A 19,428-nucleotide genomic window follows, 5' to 3' on the forward strand; every position below is an offset into this window, starting at 1 on the left:
TTCAGGTTAAGAACAGACCTCCAGAACGAATTAAGTTCTTAAACCGAGGTACCACTGTATTCATCTTGTAACTGAACGACTGCTTGGCTAGCAGTGCAACCCTCTGCCGGTCTGCTCAGAACACAGCCTCATTGAGCTCCCTTGACCAGGGACCCTCCAGAAGTTCCAGACTACAACTCCCATCAGCACCAGTTAATACGCACAATGGTCATGGATGATGGGAGCTGTAGTCCAAAACATCTGGAGGGCGCCAGGTTGGGGAAGGCAGCATCACAGCCTAGATAAATAAATACAAAACCAAATACTGTGCCTTTGCCGGAATTATTATTATGCTTGTAACTCAGCACATGAGGCGTTTAATCTCAGGGTGACAGGTTCGAGTCCCACCATGATCAAAAGAGTCCTGCGTTGCAGGGGGCTGGACTAGATGACCCTTGGGGTCCCTTCCAGTTCTGTGATTCTGCCTGCCTGCCTCAGGGTCCTCCAGTGTGAAGGGGGGCACTTCAGTGGCAGTGCGTCTAATGTCCCAGGCTCATTTCCCGGCAGCTCCAGGCGGGGCTGGGAATGTCTGGAATGCTGGTGAGCAGCTGCCAGTCAGTGCCGACAATATGGAGAGAGATGGAGGAATGGTCCGCCTCGGTACATGGCGCAGAAGCCGAGCCATTCTTCCAGAGGCCATTCATTTTCTCCCGCGCGCGTCTGCCAGCTCTCGCAACGCATCCTTCACTCGCAGGCAGTTTCTGCCTCCCTCTCTCTTTCTCTGGCCAAACTTTTGAGAAACTTGGGCGCGCTCTTTCGTCTGAACGCATCTCTCTCTCCCCCTCGAGGGAACAAAAAACCCCGTGGGGTGGGTGGGGACTTTTTTTTTTAAGTCCCTTTTGGCCTGGGAAAACGGGAGAGAGAGGGCTCCTTTCTTTCCTCCGCCCCTCTCCCCAATTCACTGCTTCTGAGGAAGGGGGAAATGCCTTGTCCCCTTTTGCAAATCCTGCCCCCGCCCCGCGCGCGCTGGAGCTGCGCGGAGGCTGCCTCTCTTTGCGCACGGAGGGGCGTGGGCACAGGGGGGCAGCGCAGGCGGAGGGGGCTGCGCGTCGTGGGGAGGGGCGGCTCCTCGGCTGCAGCCAGAAGGGGGTGGCTTGAGTCTCAGGGCGCCTGCGCCGAAGTACCGGCTTGCCTCCTCCTTGGGTAGGACTTTTTCCCCGCCTGCCCCCCTCGCCGCCAGCCCCATCGCGCCGAGGGGTGAGAGCAGCAGCTGGGCAGGAGGGGGCTCCGCGGTGACACCTGCAGGGAGCTCTCGGCTGCGCTCCTCTCCGGTTGCCAGGTTTTGCAAGAGAGAGAGAGAGCTTTGGGGAGGAGGGCAGGGCGGAGAGGACATCTATCTGCAAACCTCGTTTTGTGTGGGTGCGAGGAAGGGGTTGCATCGACTTGGGGGAGAAGGAAGGCAACGTCCGAGCTAGCAGGGAAGAAGTCTTCCTCCCCTGCAGCGCCGTGAACCTGCGAGTGATGGGACTTCAGTCTTCATCTGTCTGAGTTGTGTCATAAAAAAAAACCTTTGCTCCCAGGACCCTTGAGAACTCTTAAATCAGCGTGCTGGTACAGCCATGAAGAGGTAAGTTGATCAAGAGTTCTAGAGAACTGTAGAGCTCTAAACCAAGGAGCAGCCCTGGGTATCCACAAGTAAAGTCCATCTGGGACCCAACTTCCAAGTCGTTTTTAGCCCAGAAGGGACTCTTCTTGGAGAGCATCAGCTGATCTGAGAGATGATCTGGCCACACACCTGATAGGTGATGTTGATTTGAACAATTCAATAAGATAGGGTCCTTTCCTCTTTAGGGGATTATTACAGGCGTTGGGATGGCTACTCTTCCTGGGAGCCATGTGAAATGTTTGGGACTTGGGCAAGTCGAAGAGATGAAACAAAAACCTATCGTTTTTTTAAATTTAAACTCTTTGGAGTGGTACCTGTCTCCTTTACCTTTTTCTTGTCTACCTGAACTTTGATTCCCTATCCCTATTCTGATTCCCTATGATTATCTGTACTTAACATATTGTGGAGAGGGGCTGTAACTCAAGGGTAGAGCATCTGCCTTGTATAAGGAAGCTTCCAAGTTCAACACCTAACCCTAACCCTGGTCTTATCTTATTGGAGAAACCCTGGCTTAAAACTGCTGCCAGTCCGTGTAGACAATACTGAGCTAGATAGACCAATGGCATGACTCTTGTGTTTCCTCTATTCCTACATAACCATACAAAGCACAGACAAGGACAAGTGATCTTGATTCTAACTAACTCTTCATGGAAGATTTGAAAACTTTCTCCTACTTGCTGTTTGCCTAATCTCTTTGGACCCTCCCAAATTCCCACGGACCAGCCGTCTCTTTAAATTGTTTTGCGTCCACCGCTGTTGCAACACCACCCTTTGAGGCACGCTCCGGGACTTAGCAATTTCCCCCCTCGGTCCCTGCATACCGAATTATTGAATTATAGGGTCTATCATGTTCTGTCCTCTCTACTAACACAGAATTGTAGAGTTGGAAGGACCTCAAAGGATCATCTAGTCCAACCCCCTTGCAATGCAGGAATCTCAGCTAAAGCATCCATGACCATCCATCCTCTGCTTAAAAGCCTTTGAGGAAAGAGAGTCCACCACGTCCCAAGGATGACGGTTCCATATGTGCCAGATATCGCTGGACTAGGACTTCTGTCTTCCCTGACCATGGGCTATGCTTCTTGCCGGGGAAGTTTGTGGAAGTTGGATTACACTGCCTGGCGACAGTTCTCCAGAGTTTCAGGCAAAAGTCTTTTCCAGCCTTATTCAGAGATCCTGGGGATTGAACCTGGAACCTTCTGTATGCTGAGCCCATGTGCTCTGCCGCTAAGCCACAGTCCCCCCCCCCCATAGTTGTGGTTATCCTCCGGTGGTCTAGTTGTGGTTATTCTGCGGTGAGACCTAAGTGCCTCTTACATACGGTTGCTAAGTCACATCGTAGATACTCCCCTTGTACTTTTTAATTTGGCAGTGAATTGGGAGTGGAGGCAGGAGCTGCAGCGTCTCCTCTCTCTCTCTCTCTCTCTCTCTCTCTCTCTCTTTCTCTCTCTCTCCCCCCTGCCCCCCAATTGCCCATCCTTTCATCTGCAGTTCTTCCTTCTGTGCAAAACCCCTGTAGCGTTACTTGCTTAAGTGGTCTCATGTAATTCCACAACAGTCCTGTAAGGTAGGCTAGAAGAGGGACTGAGAAAACAAAAGAGGTTAGATAAGGCAGCAGCAAATTAAACCATGCCAACTTTGTGCTGTGGGCACAGTGTAGCTTCTCCAGGTTATTTTATATTGACCAGCATGGCACCTTTTGCAGTGCCTGCTGTAAATGTGGTTTTGGGGTGCTCTGTGTGTGTGTGTGTGTGTGTGTGTTTTACAAGAAGTACATTTTTCTCCAGTATAGAGATAAGGTCTGTTAAGAGAAAAATATGCAGGCCACGTGGAAGTTTTGCAAGGACCTCTTTCGACATGATTACACTGAGCCACTATAACTCAGCAAAAGAAGACATTTGTGCAAGTGTTACATGGGATGGCGTCCTTCCTCGACTTGGTGCTTTCCAGATGCTTTGGGCTGCAGCCAACACGACTGGGACTGGTGGAAGTTGCACTCTGGAGGGCATCAGCTTGGGCCGAACAAATGTGCATGCTGTGTTCCTACTGCACAAAGGTGGCATTGGCATCCAACATTCCTTCCACTTCCGCCTGTGTTTTGACCACCATGGGCATGTGGCTCTCATAAGGTTGCCTGGAGGAGAATGCGTCTCTCTGTAAAGGGTTCCACACTCCTCAGCTAGAGCCTCTCCCAAGTGTTCCATTTTGGAAAAGGACAAGAGAGGCAAAGAAACAGAAAGCACCGGAGAGTTTGTGCTTCCTGTCCCCCTCTGTGTCATTGTCACTTCTGAAGCAGCTCTTAGGCCTGAGATTTCACTGGTGGCTGGTGGGGAAGTAAGTCCTTTGGAGTTCAGATTGCAGACACGGCCATTCTCCTAGAGACCAGGGAGAAGGGGGTCTAGCCCAGCTGCCTTTGACAACTGGATTTCTATGTGCAGGGAATTCCATATCCCTCTCTCTTTCTGCAGGAACATTTATTCATGTGCAGTCCAGAAGCTGCTCTAACACCTCATTTGCCGTTTGTGAGAACAAGACCAAAGGGTCCAAAGTGTAAATAAATTTGGGTGGCGATGGGCATGTGTTTATTATGTGTGCCTGTGAAACTGAGCCAGTTTGCCCTTTTAGTATAAACACTAACATTCCCTGGCACGCAGTTATCAGAAAGAAACTTTGTGCGTGTGTGGTTTGAGGAATTCCAAGAACACAAGGCAAGTCCACGCATGGACTTCATTTTGCTTGCCCTTGCCTTGGTTTTATTTGGATACTTTCAAAGAGTATTCTATCAAGCTATGCCTTTGGAAAGCAATTAATGTTTAACTTCTTATCTACATGCATGCGAGCACACCCAATCTGGGCTGCCCCTGCATTTTCTCAATTCAGCCTGGCTGAAAACAGACGGAAAATAGACCGGCTTTTCTTTGTTCTTGGATTCTGATTGATGATTACAGAAGCAACACTGACTGGAAGCAAATGTCCAGCTATTGTAATCCATGCTTTAATGAGGTAATGAAAGTCATGCCCTAGTTGGACATTATAGTCAATGCATATTTTTGGAAACTCCAGCACAGAATGCCTATGCGCGTGCACACAGGCTCATGCGAAAACAGCTGATTAATATCATGCTTGCTTTCTTGGGTGACACCCAGGAGATACTCGCTTATTTCCACCAGCTGTAAAAAGTTTCCCTTTGTTGCGAAATAGTTGGGCTTCAGTATCCTGGAACGACTTCCAAAGTCTCTTGGAATCCATATAAATACAGTACAATGGTGGGGAAGGATCTCTCTAGCTTGCACATGCAACGTCATGAGATTGCATCCTCAGCTGCATAAATCTGCTGTGCGAAAGCCTATAAAAACCCATCCTTTTCCCAAAGTGACTGGCACCCAGAGTCGTGTGGGCACTGTTTTGGCATGATGTGATCCTGGGCTATTGGCGAGTGTGTCTTGATGAAACAACCGCATGAGCCGCATCCCCCTTTTAGCTTACAGTTAGCAAAAGGCTGACATTTCAAGAAAGGAGAGCGAAGTTGCCCTGCAGACCTGACCAGTCCCACCCCTCTCGCCTCTGCATTTTTGGCAAAGTCTGAAAGAGAGCTGGCTGCAGTCATAGGGTGCATGCATTTAAAGGACCCTTAATGCACATTGCTTCCCCTGAAAGACTCCTGGGAAGGACAGTTTACCCCACACAGAGCCACCATTTCCAGCACCTTTGTCAAACTACAGTTCCCAGACTCCTTTGCGCAACGGGGAGTCTTGCATGACCAGGGCTCCCAAGCAAATGTAGAAGCCTGTATGAAAGCTCTTCATTCGTCTCCTGCAGTGGTTCCCAACCTTTTCCAGGCCACTGACTCCTTGGTTCCATAAACTTATCCACAGTGACCCCTGCCAAATAAAAAGGCATTATTCAGAATAGTGGTTTGCACTGGGAAGGATAATAGCACAATAAAACCATAGAATTATAGAGTCATAGAATAGTAGAGTTGGAAGAGACCACGAGGGTCATCTAACCCAAATCTCTGCAATGTAGGAATCTTTTGGCCAAAGTGGGGCTCGGACCCACAACTCTGAGATCAAGAGCATCTTGCTCTGCCAACTGAGCTGCCCCGGCCCCCAATGAATTCTGAATAAAAATTCAACGAAGGAAATTTGCTTTGAAATTCAAAACAGTAACAATGAATTGCACATGCATTCAAAATCCAGTTAAAACTATTTAGTTTAATTCATTCCAGAAATGAATCTCCATCCAGTGATACCAGCTTTACAAAGTCTGATAGTCATTTACTCCTCCAGCAACCACACTCTTGCCTCTTAGCACCCACCTAGATAATACCACCGCCCCACAAGGGGTAATACTGTCCCCCTTGGGAACCACTGATCTAATGTACAGACATCAGATGGGTGTTGGCAAGGTGCTGGGAGGGACAGGAGAGGTGATCTCCCTGTGCCAGGTAGCAGGCGAGAGATCCCCAGTCTCTTTGGGGACACATTTTTGAAAATCTAAGAAAATACCATAGGCAGCCCAAAGAGCCATTCCAGGCTTGCTTTGTATTGTATATTCGTGATGATTTGTGCTCATGATGGAGCAGCTAATCTTGAAGCCTCTTCCTTTCCTTTTTTTCAATACTTTTATTTTGCTTTAAACAAATACAGATAAATATAAACAACCAAAATTACAAAAGAAAAATCCTTAATAATAATAATAATAATGGAAAGAGCTAAAAAACTACAAAAAAAATCAAAGTACATGGCATAGAACATAAGCCATTATGGGAAAGAAAAAGGATAAAAGGAAAAGGAAAGAAGGAGGAGAGGGGGGAAGGGAAAAAAGAAAAAGAGAGGAAAATGAGCCAAAACACAAGAAGGCGCGTCTATTGTACGATTCCGTCAAGGTCACAACAGATCATTATTCTTTTCAGTTCTCTCTATCTGCATTCCATAGAATCCCTCATCTTGGTATCAGCGAATATTTCCCTATTCGGTATCATTCTAAACATAACCAGGTCTTTATTGATGAACCCTTATACTCTAGAGAATTATTTAAACATTCCCGCATGAAGCCTCTATCAGTACTGTTTGCCCCTCCCCGCTTCCCACAGTGGAGGGGAGCCACTAAGTTCTCTCCTGCCAGTCCAGCACTCGGTTCACTGTGCTCTGTTGGCTTTCTGCTACTGGTACCCATGTTGGGCAAAAGATTCCTGCATGGCCAGGGGGTTGGATTAGATGAGCCTCAGGGGTCCCTCCCAAAACCCACCATTCTATGATCCTGCAACTTAAGCGTAGGAACATAGGAAGCTGCCACTGGTATATAGCTCAATCCCAGCAGGGAACTCTCCCTGCCGTAACTGGAGACGCTGGGGATTGAATCTGGGGACCTTCTGAATGCCGGCAGATGTTCTGAGGCTGCATTAGAACCTTTCCCCAAAAGGAACTTGGGAATGAGAGAACAGGGGATGGGAGGACAGCTCCGTGGGCTGCATAGCATAGTCAAGAAATCCAAATTCCTTTTTAAGTGTGTGGGGTGTGTGTGTGTGCAGAGTGGGGATGTAGGCGAGCCAGACCCGGTAATTCTTAAACTAACTTTGCCAGCTGGTAACCAAATCACACAATGATCCTATTACTTTGGCGCAGGGCTGCACTCCGGCCAGCTTGCCAGCGTACCTGCTGTGTCTACTGTATGCGTTGGCAGGTACCCTGGCCCTGGACGCTCTGGCGACCTGGTTCAGATTTTCCAGCATGTCTCCTCTCGTAACCCTCAAATTAGCAGGGATTTAGGAAGGAACAGGCTCAAGAAACACAGCATCACCAACAGGCTGTGTCCCAACATATGTAGCTTTTGTGTGTGTGTGTGTGTGTGTGTGTGTGTGTGTGTGTGTGTGAAAATGTGCTTCTGTAATCCTTAAAGTGCCTTGCTTGTGTTTTTAACAACCTGCACGGCCAAGAAAAACTGTTTGAATGCTTTGCCAGGAGTGGGAACTGTTGCTGGATTCTCATTCTGTACAGTGGTACCTCGGGTTACAGACGCTTCAGGTTACAGACTCCGCTAACCCAGAAATAGTACCTTGGGTTAAGAACTTTGCTTCAGGATGCGAACAGAAATCACGGCGTGGCAGCAGTGGGAGGCCCCATTAGCTAAAGTGGTACCTCAGGTTAAGAACTTTGCTTCAGGATGAGAACAGAAATCACGGCGTGGCAGCAGCGGGAGGCCCCATTAGCTAAAGTGGTACCTCAGGTTAAGAACTTTGCTTCAGGATGAGAACAGGAATTGCACAGCGGCAGCGGGAGGCCCCATTAGCTAAAGTGGTACCTCAGGTTAAGAACAGTTTCAGGTTAAGAACGGACCTCCAGTACGAATTAAGTTCTTAACCCAAGGTACCACTGTGTAATAATTTGTTTAAAGACGCTGTTTGCTCTGCCCGCCTCCTCCCCCTGCACTGCCCCCCCCCCTTGTTAATCATTCTGGCTCCTTGCCCTGTGGAAAAAACTATCTTCATTGCAAAATGTAATGGAGACTATTCTTCTTGCAGTTTCCCCCCTCTCCTCCCCCCCCCTCAAAACTGTACATTATAGGAACAAATTCTAATTAGCAGGATTGAAGAAACACCTCTTAAATAGTGACCTTCATTAAAAAAAAAACAAAAACAAACCGTAGGCATTTAGAATGGATGTCCTTACTGCAAAGGTGATTCATGCCGTAGAGAGAGTGAGTTTGTAGGTATGGAAAAAAAGAGGCCATGCGCTTTCCATGCCATATTCCTGAGAGGTGAAAAAGGCTGCTTGTATCTCATCCAGATGTAAGTCAAGTATTCCATGTGGTCAGAGAACACCCAAATTGCCTGCCACAAGAAATAAAGTAAATTATCCAACTGAAGTCTCCCGTGAGCAGGAGAAACAGTTTTCCAAATACAGGAGGCCTTCTCTTTCTAGCTCTGTGGGATGGGAAGGTTGCCCTACTGTACCTGCTAGAAGCAAGACCCAGTTAACTTAACGGAATTGGCTTTTCTCAGCAGGAATGTTTAGGTTTGCACAGTAATTGCTACAGGTAGGATATCGGTGCATGCTTCTATTTGTTTTTTTATTGGTTGCTGGTTTTAAAATTTTTCAATGTAGCTGTTTTTAGTGGTAATTTTATTGGGCTTTCTCTAAGCAGGTGTGTTCAGATTTGCACAATAATTGCTGTACCTGCACAGGTAGAATGTTGGTGTGTGTTTCTTTGCTCTCTTTCTTTTTATAAAATTTATTTATTTGGTTTTTCAGATTAAAATTTTACAGTCACATATCCAACATACAACATAAAAATGAGATTCCAAGGAACCTCTTGGAATTCCCTCCTCCCCTTTGCGGGTCCTATTCTTAATCATTTTCTCCTGCATCTTTGATGACAATCTAAACCTTTTACCTCTCCATTATGTCCAAAATTCACCATTCAACTACAAGTGTTATTCCAATCCTACTAAAGATTTTAACAGTTTACAATGGTCTTTAAGTTATAAATTTTCTCCATTCTTTATGAAAATTTTGGTCTTCTTGATTCTGGTTATTTTAGCCATCAACTTGATCTGCCATTCTTCTCTGTTAGGGACTTTTTATCCATCTTTTTTTTTATCCATTTTTTTTTATCCATCTTTGTGTGTTTCAGTTTGTTTTTAGTTGGTTGCTGATTTTAAGTTTTAAAAAAATAAATAAACAGGTAACTGCTTTTAGTTGTGAGTTTATTGGTTTTTCCCTTTTAAGTCACTTTGAGGGTTGGTTTTTCAATCAAGCAGTGTATAACTATTATGAAATAAAATAAATAATGGTTTTTGTGGGCTTACCTCCATTGATGGAGGTGAGGGGTAAGGGTAAGTTCCCACATGTACCATTTACCATTTATTCTAAACCTTTTCAGTTGCAAGTGTGCCACCAATAACTTCTTTTGGCAGGTGGGGGCTATCAGTAATTTTGGGGAAGCTGCTTTTGTGTAAGTGCTTTACTGCGCATCTTCGCAATGGCAGGTGTGGGGATCCCCAACTCTGCAGAAATCAAGGTTGCGCACAAACACACCCTTTTATAGGAGAAGTGGCTTCCAAGGTCACCTTCACTGCCTAGCATCCCCTGCTGGCCAGGTACTGCAACTGCAGGCATCTCTGAACAGGAAGAGGAAATGATTCGGCAGGAAACAGGAAGCAAACCCACTCCAGTAGCCATCGTAATGGTATAGATAGCAAGTGGCAGGGAATGGGAATAAGAGGTCTCCATGATCTGGCATCATTTTCTGTGAAGAGAGCAGATGTTAGAGTTTTCCAGAAGGCTACCGATTTTTTTTGTAATTGACATGGCTGCCTGTTGACCTCTCAATTGACCAAAGTATTTTTTGACCCATCTAATGCCACCTCTGATCCAGTCTTCAGTAACACTAATGTGCTAGAACCTATGGCGGGAAGGCGGGTGGGATGGAGACGTGGTCATTAGACACCTTGCATAGGCTGTGTGCCTTTCTCTAAACTTGCCCTCATGCTCAGGTGTGCAATTATAGGGATGTCAACAGACAAGCAACTCCCAGCTTTAAAAGCAGGAGAGAAGGAAACCACCTGTATTTTGGAGCCCAGGGCCATAGCTAAGGAGGGGAGCCAGCTGGGGTCTCAGCCCTGGGTGAAGCCTCTAGATGGGCACCACTGAGCCTCTAGATGGGCACCACTGAGGCTCCCAACTTGCCAGCGGCTTCCTCCAACTGCAGCCCCTTCTTGGGCTCCAGAGTCTAAAAGTGTCCCTGATCTAGGAGAAGCAGGGAAACCAGGAAAATGATCATACCCCCTTCCCATTTGTTTATGGTATCAGAACATCACCTCCTGTCCTTTTTGGAAACAGAAGCACTTTGGAGTATTGCTTGCTCATGTGTTCTCTCTCTCTCTGTGTGTGTGTTTGGATCTAAATGTCAACATACATGTTTACACCATGTGGATATATAAAGAGGGCACTGCTGCATACAATCTGCTACAAACACTGAGTCCTCTTTATACTGAAAATAAAATACCTGCAGTGAAAGAAATGTGATGCTGACATACAAAGCACTTTCTATTTATCCCTTCCTGTAATTTGGAATGAAAATGTAGCCAATCCACTTTAAATTCCTTAATTGCAATGGTTCAGCATCCAGCAATTTTTAAAGGAAACTTGTGGAGTATTTATTCGTTTATTTTATTCTTTAGAGCATGGGTAGGCAAGCTAAGGCCCGGGGGCCGGATCCGGCCCAATCGCCTTCTAAATCCAGCCCACAGACGGTCCGGGAATTGCGTGTTTTTACATGAGTAGAATGTGTCCTTTTATTTAAAATGCATCTCTGGGTTATTTGTGGGGCATAGGAATTCATTCTCTCCCCCCCCCCATAAAAATATCGTCTGCCCCCCCCCCCCAAGGTCTGAGGGATAGTGGACTGGCCCCCTGCTGAAAAAGTTTGCTGACCCCTGCTTTAGAGCATTAAACTGCAAGTCTTTAGTGCTCAGAAGTAAGTCCCACTGAATGCAATGAAGCTTTGTTGTTGTTTAGTTGTGTCTGACTCTTCGTGATCCCATGGACCAGAGAATGCCAGGCACTCCTGTCTTCCACTGCCTCCCACAGCTTACTCCCAGGTAACTGTGTAAAGATGCTGCAGTCTTATACTGCAATCTTAAGCATTTTTACTCAGAAGTAAGCCCCACTGAGTTCAATAGGGCTTACTCTCTGGTATGTGCCTGATCATTGTTGTTGTTGTTGTTGTTGTTGTTGTTGTTGTTGTTGTTGTTGTTGTTGTTGTTGTCGTCGTCGTCGTCGTCATACAGCCATAATACTCAAGTGATCTATTACTCTCTGATGAGATCTACTTAAGGTTGAATGAAAGCCAGATACACACAGAGACAATTTTACTCTTTGGAGAGACTTATCTCTTCTCCAGCCTCTTTCAAACTCTGTTTTAGGCCCTTTATGAACAATTGTTTTGAGGTGTGTGTGTACACGCAAACACACTTGAGGTGTGTGTGACAAACTGATCTTTGCCCCAGGTGACAGAAACCCTAGTTTCGGCCCTGTGAAGCCTACTAAACATAAGCTCACCAAAAAGTGATGGAGGAGGTGAAGACAGCAATGTTGCCTTGCTGTTGGTAGCTATTAGCTATGATGGCTGTGCTTGGCCCCCATAGCTGGAAGAAGCAAGGCTTTTGAATGCCGGCTGCTGGGAACCACAGGAGGTTGAAGTGCTCTTGTGCTCAATCCTGCTTGTGGGTTTTCCATGAGCATCCAGTTGTCCACTGTGAGAACAGGATGTTGCTCCCCCTGCAGGCTATTCTAATGGCCCTGCTGGATTCCACAGGACTCATTCAGTCAAAGGACCATTTCTGACCCTTTTCCAAGGAATAAGATCAGGAGCGGTGGTTGTTTTAAATAAGAGTTTACCCAATGCAATTTTAGGTTATTTTTTAGTGATCAAGATTTAACATATAATTTTAACTGCTGTTATATCTGAATTGTCTCTGTTATACCCAATTGCAATTCAATGTATTCCTGTTGTGTTTTATGATTTTCCTGATATTGTAAGTGAGCCGGAACTGGTCTGTGACCATAATACAGTGGTACCTCTGGTTACGTACTTAATTTGTTCCGGAGGTCCGTTCTTAACCTGAAACTGTTCTTAACCTGAAGCACCACTTTAGCTAATGGGGCCTCCCGCTGCTGCCGTGCCACCGCTGCGCGATTTCTGTTCTCATCCTGAAGCAAAGTTCTTAACCCGAGGTACTATTTCTGGGTTAGCAGAGTCTGTAACCTGAAGCGTATGTAACCCAAGGTACCACTGTAATAAAATTTGTTTACCCAGTGCGTGCTTGAAAAAGAAAGAAAGATGGAACTTAATCATTAAGTAGCATGAGGTAATGGTACCAATAGAGAAATATGAAAAAGATGAGGAAATGAATTATTATTATTATTATTATTATTATTATTATTAATACATGCATATCCCATCTTCCAAAGAAGTCCAATGTGGAATATATGGGTCGTCGTCGTCCCATGCCATCCTTACAACAATTCTGTGGGGTAGAAAAGGTTGAGGGAAAGTGACTGACCCAAGGTCATCCAGGGGGAACTTGAACCCTGATCTCCCAGGTCCTAGTTCAGCCCTCTCACCACTGCACCACATCGGCTCTAACACGGCATTATCTTTCCATTTCTCCTGCTGTTGCTCCACTGTTCACTCTCAGTACCTGGAATGCAAAGGCTCCCTGTCCCTGAACATCATAGAATCATAGAGTTGGAAGAGACCACAAGGGCCATCAAAGCTCCATGGATGCAGCAAATAGCCATTAATAAAGCAATCCTCCACGAATCTGTCTGTCCCATTTTAAACACCCCATCCAAGTCAACGTAGATAGGTGGGCTGTAAATTCCACATTCCAAATTCCATGTTGGGATACCCAAAGAAGTGTGTTCCTCTGCCTTTCCTTAACTTATATCAACTCAGTTTGTTGGAAGCCACCCAGAGTGGCTGGGGAAACCTAGCCAAATGGGCGGGGTATAAATAAATAAATAAATAAATAAATAAATAAAAATAATTTATTTGTACCCCACCCATCTGGCTGGGTTTCCCCAGCCACTCTGGGCGGCTTCCACTAAGACCAAAAATACACTAATATGTCATACATTAAAAACTTCCCTGAACAGGGCTGCCTTAAGATGTCTTCTGAATGTCAGGTAGTTGTTTATCTCTTTGACATCTGATGGGAGGGCGTTCCCATCCCATTGTTGTTGTTGTTATCATCATCATCATCAGGGAACCCTTATTGCTATGCAAGGAGGAGGAGACTGTCCAACTTGCCCATACTTTTTATGCAAGATGATGCTCCTTTATACACCTTCAGTATACAGTATTCCTCCTTTTGGTTTCCCTAAACCCCCAAATCACCATTCATCTATCTCTGCAATAAGGCCTGTAGAGAAACATATGCCAGATGTACGAGCTGATACAGAGCGTTCCCTAGTCAGTTCCCTTGATGCCGTCGTGTTTTCCAGCGACAGTGACATCTTCTGGACATGACAGTGCCTAGAGGCAAAAAAAAGGGAAGCTGAATATTCTTCATTCCTCTCCCTTTCTTTTAATTCAGCTGAGCTAGCTAAGCCAGCAGGCAAGGGAGATTTGCAGCAAACTTAGCAAGCCAGGTAAAACAACAATATTAGAGCACTTGAAAACGCACACATACAAATCACTCCCATCGGTAGGCACAGTTCTTGAAGCACATTTTCTTGCAAGTTTCCGTTGTTTTTGATTTGACGGAGCAGCTGATGGAGAAAAGCAATTGCAGCTGTAATAGGCTCACCTCGTGATCTGCCCCGAAGGACTGCTGCATAGTCAGTTGGATGCAATGCACCACGGGCATGCTTTGAGTGTTGCTTCTGTTTTTCGAAAGAGAGCTCCTTCCATGCCCTCCTGCCACCTGGATCAGGGAAAAGAAGCGCATGAAGACACCAGCTGTTGCCTCCTAAAGTTTTGCTAGTCATTAAAAAAAATACCAGGTGTTATGTACTGAGTTGAATAGGATCCAAATACAGCAGTCTGGTTGGTCCTAGAACAATGGGATTCAGAATGCAGCAGTCTGATTGGTCCTAGAACAACAGGATCCAGAATGCAGCAGTCTGATTGGTCCTAGAACAATAGGATTCAGAATGCAGCAGTCTGATTGGTCCTAGAACAATAGGATTCAGAATGCAGCAGTCTGATTGGTCCTAGAACAATAGGATTCAGAATGCAGAACAATAGGATTCAGAATGCAGCAGTTTGATTGGTCCTAGAACAACAGGATCCAGAATGCAGCAGTCTGATTGGTCCTAGAACAATAGGATTCAGAATGCAGCAGTCTGATTGGTCCTAGAACAATAGGATTCAGAATGCAGCAGTCTGATTGGTCCTAGAACAATAGGATTCAGAATGCAGCAGTCTGATTGGTCCTAGAACAACAGGATTCAGAATACAGCAGTCTGATTGGTCCTAGAACAATGCAGCAGTATGATTGGTCCGCAGGAGCCACCCAATCCAGCTCCAGGTGGAAGTGAATCCGCAACCTGATTGGCCTACAGGAATTAGCCAGGAATTAGCCAGTCACGTGCGGCCCATTGTGTAAATAATGTATATAAAGCAGATATTTTGGGGGAACTTTCATTCCTCACTACTATGAGCTGAATAAAGAGCATGAAATATCTAAAGCCATACAGTACCAAACCACGTAGAAAGGTGAAATCAGAAATGGCTAACTGTTATGGAAAGATGTGTTAATTGCCTGCATAAGCCTGATGTTTTCAGCAGGCGTTTAAAAGTTGGCACAGAAGGCGCCCGCTTAATCTCTGCTGGCAGAGCCATTCCGCAAGAGGAGGCTGGTGGTGCTTAGGGCTCAGTTCCTTGTGGTTGTCAAACTAGCCTTGCCAACTCGGGAAACAACCAACAACCTAGAAACCAGGATATCAGGGTTCAGGCAGTCTCTGAGGTACCCTGGACTTAAGTTGTCCAGGGCTTTGTAAATTCCTCCAAGGACCTTGAACTTGGCTCAGTAGTAGATAGGCAGCCAGTGTAGATGTTTTAACAATGGCGTCACATGTTCTTGGCCACATGCCCCCATCATCAATCTGGCTGCCGTCCTCTGCACCAGCTGGAACATCTAAACCAGCCCTTGAGATATCTTAAGATGTCCATCGTACCTCCTCTCAGTCTCCTCTTTTCCAGGCTAAGCGTATCCAGCTCCTTCAACCACTCCTCATAAGGCTTGGTTTCCAGGCCATTGATCATTTTGGTTGCCCTCCTCTGCACTTTCCAGCTTGTCAACATCCTTCTTAAATTGTGGTGCCCAGAACTGCACATAGTATTCCAGATGTGGTCTGACCAAAGCAGAATAAAGTGGTAGTATTACTACCCTTGATCTGGACACTAGACTTCTGTTGCTGGAGTCTAGAAGAACATTAGCTTTTTTGCTGCTGCATCACACTGTTGACTCACGTTAAGCTTGTGGTCCACCAAGACCCCTAGATCCTTTTCATATGTTCTACTGACAAGCCAGGTGTCTCCCATCTTATATTTTTGCATCCTGTTTCTAAGTGCAGAACCTTACATTTGTCCCTATTGAAATTCATTCTGTTAGCTTGGGCCCAAGGTCTTTTTTGAACCCTGATTCTGTCTTCTGTGCCATTAGCTACGCCTCCCATCCATCCAGGTTGTTACCTGGATCAAATAATTCGTGTGGATTTGTGCTGCGCAGCATGCAAAACAGATAGATATTCCGCCAGGGCTCAAATAATAACATTTAGTTAGTCACTTCATCTCTTGACTTTAGTTAGCCATCATCTCTTGGTCCAGCCTACCTCACAGGGTTGTTTTGAGGAATAATTGGAGGCGAATCCTGAGCTCCTTGCAGCAGCAGCAGGAGGAAATAAATGTGGTACAGAAAACAAACCAGAGAAGCAGGCATGCACCCACTCGGCCTCCATCTGGAGAAGTTTTGAGGACTGGCAGTAGCAGAGCTGTGGCCTAACTCTGGCCAGGTACAGCAAGTAACCTGATTATCCACAGACTGAAGGCAGTGTGGGGTGGAATTGTGGGTTGCAGCACAGAGGGCTGCTTTGTGAATGCTAGGAGGGACCATTCCTCCCTCGCATAGCTGCGGACACCTTCTCTAAGAGCCGGTTGTATTCTGTTCCTTTGAGGCATTTCAAGAATGATGCTAAGCTGCTCCGGCCATTATTGGTTTAACCCCAGCCGAGTTTAAATATGCATAAGCTGCATCTAATAGCTGTGATTTGTTTGAGTAATCCCTTATCATGAATGGGCAGGCCTTCCCTCCTCCTCTCTCGCAAGGGAGCACTTGGGCTCCTGCAGTGATTCGGTTGCCTGGCTAATTTTCAAATAAGCCAAAGTCCTGCATATTTCCTTGGCACAGTTGTGGTACCTGCGGCTCTTCGCTACTGGAGACCTCACTTAATCTGCCTGTCATCTACAAATACACCATACGATGTGGCTTTTATCATCCGAGCCGAGGATTGGGTTTCCTGGGGGATTTAATTTAACATGGAAAACGGTGGCTGCTATTAGTCTACAATTCTCACCCACCCAATGCAAATCTTAAAGGCTATGCTATTTAATTAGACTTCTTCACCGCTTGCGACTGTGAAGGAAAGAAGCCCCTAGACCTCAAGAGCAGAATAAACAAGATCATGTATCTCTCGTCTCAGGTCTGTTTGTTTCAGCTGTGGGATGCTTCTTGCTAACAAGTTAGAACCAGTGTGGAATTGTGGACTGCAGAAGAGCCATAGCTCATTCGCAGAACATCTGCTTTGCATGCAGAAGGTCGCAGGTTCCATCCCTGCCATCTCCAGTTCTGTCAATACTTATTGGCAACAGCTCTCCAGGCAGGGTTGACCTCTTCAGCCCTATCTGGAGATGTTGGGGATTTCAGTTATGAACTCCATTGGGTGGCCTTGTGCAAGTCACTAGGAATGGAGTTTCATAAAATCGGGCCCACAATACTGCTGGAAATGAGTGGAGCATCAGAGCCATGTGGGACCACAAAACAGTGACTCCCCTGAAGACCCCAGTGATCAGTCAGGGATTAGGTGAGCCTGGAGGTATCCACACAAATCGTTAAGGGCCTAGTAAATTAATTACAAGAACCATGAATCTGGCCTGGTAGTATCTGGACAGGCAGTGTAGACTTTTGAACACTGGAGTTATGTGTTGGAGGTAGTTTGTTCCACTCAGGAGTCTCGTCCTGGCGTTTTGCACCAGCTGGAGTCTCCACACGAGGCCCAAGAGTAGCTCCATCTCAATAACCATCTTGCAGTAACCAAGTCTTGAGGTTACCAATGCATGGATCTCTGTGGCCAGGGTGGTTGAGGGAGCTGGGTATGTTTAGCCAGGAAAAGGGGAGACTAAGGGGAGATATGATAATCACCTTCAAATATCTCAAGGGCTGTTACGTGGAAGAGGGAACAAGCCTTATTTCTCCTGCTCTGGATGGTAGGACTCAAACCAATGGCTTCAAGTTACAAGAAAGGAGATTCCGGCTAAACTTTCTGACAGTAAGAGTTGTTCGACAGTAGAATGATCTCCCTTAGGAGGTTGTGGACTCTCCTTCTCTGGAGGTTTTTAAGCAGAGATTGGGTGGCCATCTGTCTTGGATGTTTAGTTGAGAATCCTGCATTGCAAGGGGTTGGACTAGATGACCCTCAGGGTCCCTTCCAACTCTACAGTTTTATGATCTACTTTGATGTTCTGTAATAAATCAGAGTATGTTATATAAATGATAAATAACATCTTCCTTCCTTTTCACAGCTCAGGGTTCACCATGGCTAGCCTACCATGCCTTCTCTTACTCCTGTGGACCATCAACGGTGTTCTACCTTCCAGTTCTCATTGGAGGCCCACCTGGCCGGCCTACAGAGTCCCCGTCGTTCTGCCACAATCAACCACTTATTTGGACAAACCACAGTTTGATGCCGAAGCTAAGCTGGAAGTGGTCTCGTCTTGCAGCCCGTCTTGCCACAAGAGTTCCCCGCTACCTACTTATGAGGAGGTGAAGGATTACTTGTCCTACGAAACTTTGTACTCCAATGGCTCCCGAACCGAGACGGAAGTCGGCATCTACGTTCTGACCGGCGGGAGCGCCGGGACGCAGAGCAGATCTCGGGCCAAGAGGCAGATCTACGGATATGACACAAGGTTCAGCATTTTCGGCAAGGACTTCTTGCTCAACTACCCCTTTTCCACTTCTGTGAAGTTGTCCACGGGCTGCACCGGGACTTTGGTGGCCGAGAAGCATGTCCTCACGGCCGCCCACTGCATCCACGATGGCAAAAGCTACGTCAAAGGGGCCAGGAAACTGCGTGTGGGGTTCCTGCGGCCGAAGCTGAAAGATGGCAGCAAGGGGGCGAACATCAGCAGCTCCCCTGAGCCGGAAAGGATGAAATTCCAGTGGATCCGAGTGAAACGGACTCACGTCCCCAAAGGGTGGATCAAAGGGAATGCCAACGACATTGGCATGGATTACGACTATGCCCTCTTGGAGCTCAAGAAACCCCACAAACGGAAGTTTATGAAGATTGGCGTGAGCCCGGCCGCAAAGCAACTGCCTGGCGGGAGAATCCACTTCTCAGGGTATGACAACGACCGACCAGGGAACCTGGTCTACCGCTTCTGCGACGTCAAAGACGAAACGTACGACCTCTTGTACCAGCAGTGTGACGCCCAGCCGGGCGCCAGCGGCTCGGGAGTTTACGTACGGATGTGGAAGAGGCAGAGCCGCAAGTGGGAGCGCAAGATCATTGGGATATTTTCCGGGCACCAGTGGGTGGACACAAACGGCTCCCCGCAGGATTTCAATGTGGCCGTTCGCATCACTCCCCTCAAATACGCGCAGATTTGCTACTGGATTACAGGCAACTATCAGCACTGCAGGGACGGCTAAAGACAATGGGCATCCTTTTTTTAAAAAAAGAAAGAAAATAAATGGCCTCGGTTGCTGAATCGGGGGCAGGGTGGGGTGGGGGGAAAGGGGAAGCGAAACTCTTCTATATTGCCGGTGCTATGGGGCGCAGTTCTGTTTTTCTTTTTTATAAATACCTGGATGCAGGAATCAATAGGGAAGTCTGTCTTGTTTGTAAAGGTGCTTTGTGTTACATACTATGCGCAGCCAGGCTGGCCTTAGATACTGGGGCATCCTGTGGTGCACACCTGGCCCTGCCCTTCTCCCACAACTCCCCTTCCTGGTGCCCATGTCATGGCAAAACACTCCCCCCCCCCTTTTG

The 19,428-nt window shown here is 46.6% G+C and overlaps 1 protein-coding gene and 1 long non-coding RNA gene across 2 annotated transcripts in view; one reads left to right on the forward strand and one right to left on the reverse strand.

Annotated features, from left to right (window-relative positions):
- LOC307215129 overlaps positions 1 to 19,428 on the reverse strand; it is a 181,889-nt gene that overhangs the window by 146,502 nt on the left and 15,959 nt on the right. The window lies entirely within an intron of this gene.
- Positions 1,176 to 19,106, forward strand: PRSS23 (serine protease 23). Its single transcript, XM_079973997.1, has 2 exons — positions 1,176 to 1,606; positions 17,957 to 19,106. The coding sequence occupies exons 1-2, from the start codon at positions 1,599 to 1,601 to the stop codon at positions 19,086 to 19,088; spliced, it is 1,140 nt and encodes a 379-aa protein (XP_079830123.1). The 5' UTR covers positions 1,176 to 1,598; the 3' UTR covers positions 19,089 to 19,106.

The sequence above is a fragment of the Podarcis cretensis genome (assembly GCF_951804945.1).
Source record: "Podarcis cretensis genome assembly, chromosome: 4".
Lineage (NCBI taxonomy): Eukaryota > Metazoa > Chordata > Lepidosauria > Squamata > Lacertidae > Podarcis > Podarcis cretensis.